This window comes from Hippopotamus amphibius, chromosome 3, assembly GCF_030028045.1.
Source record: "Hippopotamus amphibius kiboko isolate mHipAmp2 chromosome 3, mHipAmp2.hap2, whole genome shotgun sequence".
NCBI classification, from domain to species: domain Eukaryota; kingdom Metazoa; phylum Chordata; class Mammalia; order Artiodactyla; family Hippopotamidae; genus Hippopotamus; species Hippopotamus amphibius.
In genome coordinates, this window is record NC_080188.1 from 108,922,709 (window position 1) to 108,933,058 (window position 10,350).

Here is a 10,350-nt window from a genome sequence, read left to right on the forward strand (position 1 = left end):
TAATTGTAATAGGCTTCACAGTTGGTGGAAGCATAAGAGTATCATGACATATTAGTTGTAAATAATATTTTAAAGATCAGAGTCCTGGCCCAGGATTTAGTGGCCTATCTTCTTATTTCTGCCTCTCAAATAGTGTTCTTATTCCCTGTCTTATACTTTCTTGTTATAAACTGTAAATATTATTGCCTATTTGTTTATTCTATAGGGCTATTGTGAGATTAATTTTAAGTGACAAATAAATGCATTTTACCACATCTGAATATAATTGAAGAATGGAATTATTTTCATCAGTATTATGTTAATCTAATTCCAGAATTGATACAAGATACAAATACTTTGAAAAACTACTGTAAATTTTACCAGGCGTAAAGTGTCAATATTATATAGGGTTCATAATTATCACTTAATGTACATCTGAAACCAATATTTAAAAAATTATGATTACTGTGCATGGTAGATCAATTAAAGATAAAATATTATAATAAAAAATTAAATCAAATAGTTACCCAAATAAATGTTTAAGCTATATAATAATCAATATTCAGACTCCATATTACACTCATTTTTTATCAAATACCTGAATTCAGAAGTGCTCAACTTGTTGAATTTTTTCTCTTGTTATAGTGTTTTGTCTTTATGTAGAACTAAGGAGGAGATCAAAATTAAAGATGAATGTTATAAAAGTTCAGTTAAGTTACATGAAATAATTGGATTATGGCAAGATCTGTTCATGATGATGAAATACCCTTGGGGTCAATTAACCACAGCAAAGAAACTTCACAGAATTTGCCTACAAATGGGATATGTGGTATGACTTTTAAGGCTGAAGACAATGGCCTTATACCATTGAGAATGGCCAAAGTTACCATTTATAGATCAACAAAGACACTTACTGTAGCTGAGCTAGTTGACATTTTTAATCTTAGAAGTGACTTCTTTCTTGGTGAACTAACAGCTGCCTGGGGCCCTGGCCATGGACCTATGTCAGACATGTTCATAGGTGAGATTTTTTTTTCCAGGAAATCATATAATCATAGAGTCTCAGGTTTAAATTGATCTTAAAAATTATATAATCACCCCTCACCCTCATTGATCTGATATTTAAATCCCTTCTTCAGCATGCAAAGCATACAGAAAGATAGACTCAATTACAATATTACTAATTTTGAAGCAAAAATATTTTTGTCCTCAATGATATATATTTAAATTAGTTAGCAGAATAATATAGTTAGAATAATTATATATTTCAAATTTGCATCCAAAATTTCCCCACTTCATAATATATTAGAATTTTCCTAAGATATTGCACATTTTACTTTAAAAAACACCATTTCTCCAATGTTGATCATTCCATGTAGTTTCTAAACTTTCTACAGCTCTTAATAATTGTGTTGAACATTTCTGTAAATAACAAATTTCCCTTTTTAAACATATTTTCCATTAGGGCTTATTCCTAGAAAGAGTATTGTGGAGCCAAAGAAAAATGAGAAAGTAATTTCTATGTCTTCAGAGTTATTTCTAAAAACACTTATGTCTAACTCTAACTTTATTTACACTATTATCTTTTCTGATCTCTTGTGGGATCCCAACTCAAGGGAATGCAATGAAGCTGTTGCATTTTGTTTCCATATAAGTATAAAATTTTTATTTTGGATAATTAAAAAAATAAATCTCTTTATCCATTTGTCCCTGACAGGAAAAGACATATTTTTGCAGAGTATATTGTGTTATATTTATGGTTTCTCTTCTCTTTTCTTTGGGAAATGTATGTCCCCAATTTTTTTCATTCTGTTAGTCATGCAATAACCTGTAACCAGGAATTATAGTAAGAAAAGATGGGAGAAGAAGGCATGAGAATGCATGTAGCAGAAACATAAAGGATTGGGATGATCATTCCTGTGAAGGATGGATGCCTTGCTGCTGTTTGGTAATGAAATTTCAGTTATTAGGGGCATTTAACAAGGGCACTCTTTCTATGACTCATTAACAAACATTAAAATACATAGTAAGTTCAATATTTGTTGATATATTAACTTGTAGTAGGTACTTAAATAACACATTTGATATGTGTTTGTGGTAGTCTGTGTATATATGCATAGTACCTTAACTCTTTATCTTATCTAGCAGACTATTTCTATACATTAAAATTTTCTTCTTAAAACTTTGAAAACAAAGATTTCCTTTGGTTGATAGATCTTTGTGTCTTGAATACCTATGCAAGAGTTTTTAATCAACTCTACTGAATCTGTAAATTTATTCTGATTTTGACTTTGTTAAATTGTATGTGGATCAGAGTTTTGAAGAATAAAAATATCATTTTACAAATGCCATAATTATCTTGAAAGTAAAATGACCCAGTAACGTAGTCTTTCCTAGAGGCAAAACTATTTTCAAAATTATTCTATAAGGTGTGTCAAAAATTATTAAACTGGAATGCAGCTTCCTTTCAAAAGTTTATGTTTCTCATCTCATAAACAGACCAGGAGAATGAGAGTACTTAAATTCCTCCTAGGTTTATGGTCAGGGGAAGCCATCATATTCTTACCCATGGAGAATAGCAATTGGCCAAGCAGTTACTCATCACCTATTAGACTTCAGGCACTGCAGACATTATGCCAGCCACTATGATAAGTAAGGAAACACAGCTGAATAGCTTATGTGTTCTGATAGGTACCAGGGAGGATGTGTTGCCAAAGACTTATATGTATTTCCCTAAACTGCCTGCTTATGATAGATATTTATTGATGATGTTACTTTCCACAGCTAGAACTGAGGGTTCAGATGTAAATTCTCATGGAAGAGGGAAGAACTCTTACACCTGTAGGGCAACTCTAAGCTTACAAGATACATCTGAGAATTACAATTTGTAAACTGACAGACACAGAAGAGTGCTCAGAAGCATGGGACACTAAGATGACTTATCAGACTCACATGGAGCTGGGGCCAGGAGAAGAATCCAGGTCCCATGTAGATAGCACAGTGTTTTCTCAATAAATTACACTTCAAATGTTGCCCTATAGATGTTTAAGTGGCACGTACTAGGTGTTTGAAGAGATCAAAAGCATCATAGAGGAAGAATTAAGAGAGAATTGAAACAAGCACTGGGGAAACAGGGTCAAGGACATGCTCCACAGTTACAGTGATTGCACTATTTTTGTTCTAAGAAATTCAGGTTACCATGCTTTCATGCTTAATAGGTATCATTCCCTATTCCTTTGTAGGCAATTCAGGCCCCAGGAAGGTGTTCCTAAATGGATTTCCTCACACCTCCCAACAATGTGACTGAATTTGTTCTCCTGGGACTCACACAGAATCCACACTTGCAGAAAATACTCTTCATTGTCTTTCTGTTCATTTTCCTATTCACTGTGCTGGCCAATCTGCTCATTGTCATTACCATCTCCCTCAGCCCCACACTTTCAGCTCCCATGTACTTCTTCCTCACTCACTTGTCCTTCTTAGATGCCTCCTTGAGCTCTGTTACCACCCCTAAACTGACCATTGACCTGCTGTACCAGAGAAAAATCATCTCCTGGGGTGGCTGCCTGACTCAGCTCTTTATGGGGCACTTTCTGGCAACATCAGAGGTCATTGTCCTCACTGTCATGGCCTATGACCGCTATGTGGCCATCTGCAAGCCTCTGCACTACATGACCATCATGCAACAGGGACTCTGCCAGCTTCTAGTGGTTTTGGCCTGGATCGGGGGGATCCTTCATGCCACTGTGCAGATTATTTTCACAGTGGACTTGACCTTCTGTGGTCCCAATGTCATTGAGCACTTCATGTGTGATTTCTTCTCATTGTTGGAACTTGCCTGCAGCGACACCTACAGGCTTGGAATGGTAGTGGCAATTAACAGTGGGGGCATATGCTTGCTCATTTTGTTCATGCTCCTCATCTCCTACACAGTCATCCTGAGCTCCCTGAAATCCCATGGCTCTGAAGGACGACGCAAAGCCCTCTCTACATGTGGCTCCCACTTTACAGTAGTGGTACTTCATTTTGTCCCTTGTATTTTCACCTATGCCCGTCCTGTGGCCACTTATCCTGAAGACAAGTTGGTGACTGTGTTCTTTGCAATCCTCACTCCAATGTCAAATCCTATCATTTACACAGTGAGAAACACAGAAGTGAAAAATGCCATAAGGAGTTTGTTGAAGAGGAGAGTACCTTAGGCTGTACATGGTGCCAAGACAGTGAATATTTATATACATAGAGAGGATTATACCTGTTGTAAATTGTGAAAGAAAGCTAAGACATTTTGCAGATCAATGATAGAAAAAGAAAGGCCAGATACTAATATTTGTTGAGTACTTAACCATGGCTAGGTATATTTTAGGCATTTTGATAACTTTTAATATACTTCAAAGTTTATATGTATAGCTTCAGGATATGCAATAAAAAGAACACCTATAAACCACTAGTTCCTTGATTGTAGAATATATTTTTATCTAGAGTGTTACTTATTCTTTACTAAATTCTCCATATATATCACTTAGATGAAATTACCTTTTGTGTAGAACACTTATTTCAGATTTTTTTTCTATTTTTGCTTAGCCTGTGGTAAAGTAAATAAGGGATAAAAATTATTTGTTAGGTACCCAGGGAAGGGACAGTTGAGTGAGGGAATCACTGCTGAATATTTTTGTCTTAGTGATGAATTTACCAAAAGCAAAAAGAGAGATGCCCACAATAGGTGGAATGAATAACTCACAATCAATCTCTTATTATTTTCTTAGCACAAAATTAAACCAGACATTTTGAAGTTAACCTTAATTTGCTCTTATTTTTCTTAAGTATCCTTATGACTCACATTTTTTCTTAAAAATAAAAGAAATGTTTTCATTTTCCATAACAAGATTTAAGGAACTACTTGCAACAAGAAGGGTAAACATCTTCTATTAAATTGCAACCAAAAAAAGAATATGGTTAGTTTCCAAAAGTATTGATCTGTAGGTCAGATATATACATTTATGTTAAATTAACAATTTATTATCTATCAGGCATATTCACTCCAGTTAATTCATCCACATGCTCAAATGGTAGTTCCATTATTATTATCCCCATTTTACAGAAAAGCAAATTTAAGCCAAGAGAGGTTTACTAATTTACTTTCTTTACATCACACATGTTTCCCCCATAAAATGTGTCAGGAACTATTAAACTGGAATGCAGCTCCTTTTCAAAAATTTCAACTACAAACTTCCAATCTAGGTCTTTAAAACTCAGTCTTAGTTTCTTGCAAATGAAACAGAGCTGCTTGTTGGATGTTTAGGTCTATAGATGAGAAAATTATCTGCAGTCAGTGATTCACTTTGTCCCTCAAGAAGATATTGTCAATGTTTTGCAGCCTTGTCTTCCATGTAGCAATATATTTCAGCAGCACAAGTTTATTCCTTATTTCTTTTTTGAAAGTCCAAGTTATGTCACTTCACTTTTACAAAAGACCAACATTAATATGGCAATTGTTACTATAATGGAAAAGAATCTTGAAAATAATATGTATATATACATATATATATATATATATATATATATATATATATAACTTAATCACTTTGCTCTACACTTGAAACTAAAAAATTGTAAACTAATTCAATTAAAAATGTAAAAAAAATTGTAAAGACCCATCAACATTACTATGATAATGGATTAATGGATTTTTTCTTTTTTGTAAAAGCAATAATCCCCTTCAGACTTTTTTCCATTAGTGAAATCAAGCACTAATGTTGGCCATCATAAAAGGAAAGTGACTAAAGTGAAATTTGAGAAAGTGGGGGATACCTGCAATGCTCTTCTATGCATGTGAAGAATACCAGGTCATCCTACTTTATTAATAACTCTTATAAATCAAAGCTTCTCTGACTACAACAGTCCAACTCATGGTACTTCTCACAAATGCCACTTTCTCAAAACCAGTGATCAACTAGAGCTATTTCTTCTGTAATCTGAACATTCAGTAATGTCTGAGCATGGTACTGGGGTGACTGTGTTTACTAAATTGTGCATGGCTGCTCCAAATTCAAAAGAAACAGAACCTTTACCCAAAATTCTAGGCTTGGAAGATGATATAATGAGCACTTTATTATAATCGTCAAGTTTAAAAATGCTGGTGAGAATGAAATATTTCAACAAAATCTAGGCTAAATGATATGTGGTCCATTTTGTCTCATGACTATTAGAGAAGAGATGAGAGTAATCCAGGGTAAAGATAGGAAAATTATTGTGTAAATGTCATTGCTACTCTAAGACAAATCCAAGGATTTGAAGAGGGAAACTAAGATCAATGACTGTGTCTTAGGGGCCGTACCAGGGGCTCGGTGGAGGGGTGAGAAGACTAATGAGGCATAAATTATTAAATATCACCAGAAAACTTGGAAGGTTTGAGAACTGAAGAAGGAACTGTAGGCTGTATGGCGTTCTCAGTGGATGAAGTTTTATTGGTTTGTGAGTAAGTTTAAAGCTCCTTTAGATGCTCCTTTGCAGTCATCATCAAGAATCTCTCCTGAGGACCAACTGCCACTTGATTATTTCTGATGCTTATAAAAATATATAGGAAAGTAATTATGTTTATCCTAAAAATCAATGAGATAAATAATGTTTGGGGTGTTGTATAAGGATACTTTGGTTTAATTTGGACTTTTAATTAGGCATTAAGTTAAGGATGTGAGCTATTGTTGAAGGCTAACTATGAGGCATATATTCTGATTTTTTTAATAAAAGCAAAAATCCTCTTCATATTTCTTTTCTGTAAGTGAAATCAAGTATTAATGTAGGTGATCATAAAAGTGAAGTGACTAAAGTGAACTTTCAGAAAGCGGGGGATACCTGAAATGTTCCTCAATGCAGGTAGAGAATATCAGGTCATCCTACATTATTACAAAATTGTTTATAAATCAAAGAATCTCTGGCTACACCATTCTAACTCTTGTTACTTCTCACAAATATCACTTTGTCAAACACAGTAGTCAAATGGAGATATTTCTTCCATAATTTGAGCACACAGTAATGCCCAAGGATGATATAGGGTGTTTACTAAGTTGTGAAAGGCTATCTCCAATGAGGCAGGAATATGCAGTCAGAGAAAAATGTATCTTCAATAAGTGGTGATGGGAAAACTCAACAGCTGCATGCAAAGAATGAAATTAAAACATCCTTTAAAACCATATACAGAAATAAACTTAAAATGGATTAAAGACTTGAATATAAGCTGGGATACTATGAAACTCCTAGAGGAAAGCATAGAACTATTTGACATAAATTGTAGCATTATTTTTGGCATCCATCTCTTAGAATAATATAAATAAAAGCAAAAGTAAGCAAATGGAAACTAATTAAACTTAAAATATTTAGCACAGCAAAGAAAACCATAAACGAAACAAAAAGACAACCTACAGAATGGGAGAAAATATATGCAATCAAAGTGACCAACAGGGATTAATCTCCAAACTATACAGATAGTTCATGCAGCTCAATATCAAACAAACAAACAAACAACACAATCCAAAAAAAAAAAAATGGCAGAAGATCTAAATAGCCATTTCTCCAAAGAAGAGATGCAGATGGAAAACAGGCACATGAAAAATTGCTCAACATTGCTCATTATCAGACAAATGCAAATCAAAACCACAGGAAGAGTCACCTCACACCAGTTAGAGTGGCCACAATCAACAATCTACAAATAATAAGTGCTGTATAGGATGTGGAGAAAAGCAAAATCCCCTACACTGTTGGTGGGAATGTAAATTGTTACAGCCATTATGGAGGACATTATGGAAGTTTCTTAAAAACTAAAAATAGTTACCAAATAATCCTGCAATCCCACTCCTATGCATCTATCTGGCAAAAACTCTAACTCAAAAAGATACATGCAGCCCAATGTTCATTGCAGCACTATTTACAATAGGCAAGACATGGAAGCAACAGAAATGTCTATAGACAGGTGAATGGAAAAAGAATGTGTGGTATATACATACAGTAGACTATTACTCAGCCATAAAAAGGAATGAAAAAATGTCATTTGCAGCAACATTGATGGACCTAGAGATTATCACACTAAGTGAAGTAAGCCAAGCAGAAAAAGACAAGTATAAGACATCACTTCTATGTGGAAACTGAAAAAAAAATGACAAAAATGAACTTACTTATAAAAGAGAAATAGACTCAGAGACACAGAAAAAAAAAAAATTATGGTTACCGAACTTATGGTTACCAAAGGGGAAAGGGGGAGGAAAGAATGAATTAGAAGTTTAGGATTAGCATATTCACAAGTATGTATAAAATAGGTAAATAACAAGAACCTACTCTATAGTGCAGGGACTCATACTCAACATCTTATAATAATCTATAAGGGAAAAGAATCAAAAAAAGAATGATATAGAATGTATATATATATATGTGTGTGTGTATAACTTAATCACTTTGCCGTACACCTGAAATTAACACAACAATGTAAATCAACAACATTTCAGGTTAGAAAAAAAAAAGAGGGAAAGAAAGAAAAAAAGAAACAGGATCTTTTCGCACAAAGTCTAGACCTAGAATATGATATAATCAGCACTTAAGCTATTACCATGGTCAAGTTTGCAATGGTTGGTGAGAACTAAAACTTTCAACAAAATCTAGACTAAATGGTATGTGGCTCATTTTGTCTGTGACTGTTAGAGAGGAGAGGAGTGTAATCCAGGGGTAAGGATGGGAAAAGTCTTGAGTAAATGTTGTCTCTACTCTGAAACCAAAGGGAGGATTTGAAGAGGGAACTAAGAACAATGGTTGTATCTTAGGGGCTGTACAAGGGGCTCAGTGGGGAGGTGAGAAGTTTAATGAGGTATCAAATATAATTGTCAGTAGCAAACTCTGAAACTGTAAGAACCGAAGAAGGAAATGTAAGGCCATATAGCATTCTCAGTCGATAGAGTCTTGCTGCTTTGTGAGTAAGGGCTAAAGCTTGTAAAGGAGCTCATTTACACTCATCATCAAGAACCTCTTAAGGGAACAAGACTGCCATGGGACCACCCATGAGGAGCACTAGCTCCATCAGTGGATGAGCCCACACAATGGTTTCGAGGAAAAACTTGTCAGAAAGCAGACTCACTAGAAAGAGCCTGCCCAGACACAGGGTCCTCCAACATGCTTTCTGTTTCCTAGAGCTTCCAGGATTCAGAGGTCTGAGCTTTTACTGCTGTTTACTCCAGTCTCAGCCTAGCAGCAGGCTCCTTTCTTAGGCTTCTGTCTGGGGTCCAGCATCCCAGTCAGGCCCTGCTCTCCATGGCCATGAATCCCAGGCAGGCCTTGGTCTTCACAGCCACAAACCCACACCAGGCCCCACCCTCTTGAGCTAACACACAGGTACAATCAATTCATCCTATAGAATCACTTCAGAGGAATTTGGATTTCACAAGAGAAAACATCAATGGGGACCTTTGGGAAACATCTGATTTCCCAGGGGAGAGGATTAAGATGGTGGAGTAGGAGGACATGTGCTCACCCACTCTTGCAAGAGTGACAGAGTTGCAACTAACTGCTGAACAATCATCAACAGAGAGACACTGGAACTCACCAAGAAAGACACCCCACATCCAGAGACAAAGGAGAAGTCTCAATGAGACAGTAGGAGGGGAGCAATCATGTTGAAATCAAATCAAATAAATGCTGGGTGGGTGACTCACAAGCTGGAGAACAGTTGTATTGCAGAGGTCCACCCAACAAAGTGAGGGTTCTGAACTCCACGTCAGGCTTCCCAACCTGGGAGTCCAGCAACAGGAGGAGGAATCCCCAGAGAAACAGACTTTTAAAGCCATGGTGATTTGCTTACAGGACCTCCACAGGATTGGGAGAAACAGAGACTCCACTCTTGGAGGGCACACAAAAAAGTGTGCCCACCAGGACCCAGGGGGAAGGAGCAGTGACCCCATAGGAGACTGAACCAGACCTACCTGCTGGTGTTGGAGGGTTGCCTGCAGAGGTGAGGGGCAGCTGTGGCTGACCCAGGAGACAGGGGCACTGGCAACATGGGTTCTGGGATGTGCTCTTTGGTGTGAGCCCTCCCAGAGTCTGCCATTAGCACCACCAAAGAGCCTGTAAGCTCCAGGGCTGGGTCATCTCAGGCAAACAACCAATGAGGTGTGAATACAGTCCCACCCTTTGGCAGACAAGCAGATTAAAGTTTTACTGAGCTCTGCCCACCAAATCAGATTAAAATCTTACTGAGCTCCACCAACCCAGCCCTACGCACCATCAGTTTTCCCATCAAGACACACCCACGAGCCTCCTAGATAGTTCCCTCCACAAGAGGGCAGACAGTAGTATCAAGCAGTAGCAGCACTATTTCATCTTGTGGAACTGAAA

The 10,350-nt window shown here is 36.5% G+C and overlaps 1 protein-coding gene across 1 annotated transcript; it reads left to right on the forward strand.

Moving 5' to 3' along the window:
- Positions 1-3,251: 3,251 nt before the first annotated feature.
- Positions 3,252-4,178, forward strand: LOC130848600 (olfactory receptor 140-like). The gene has a single exon (XM_057727044.1). The coding sequence runs from the start codon at positions 3,252-3,254 to the stop codon at positions 4,176-4,178; it is 927 nt and encodes a 308-aa protein (XP_057583027.1).
- Positions 4,179-10,350: the final 6,172 nt, after the last annotated feature.

Bases quoted from the DNA above. Each gene is read 5' to 3' on its own strand.
- LOC130848600 (XM_057727044.1), top strand. From the start codon at position 3,252: ATGGATTTCCTCACACCTCCCAACAATGTGACTGAATTTGTTCTCCTG.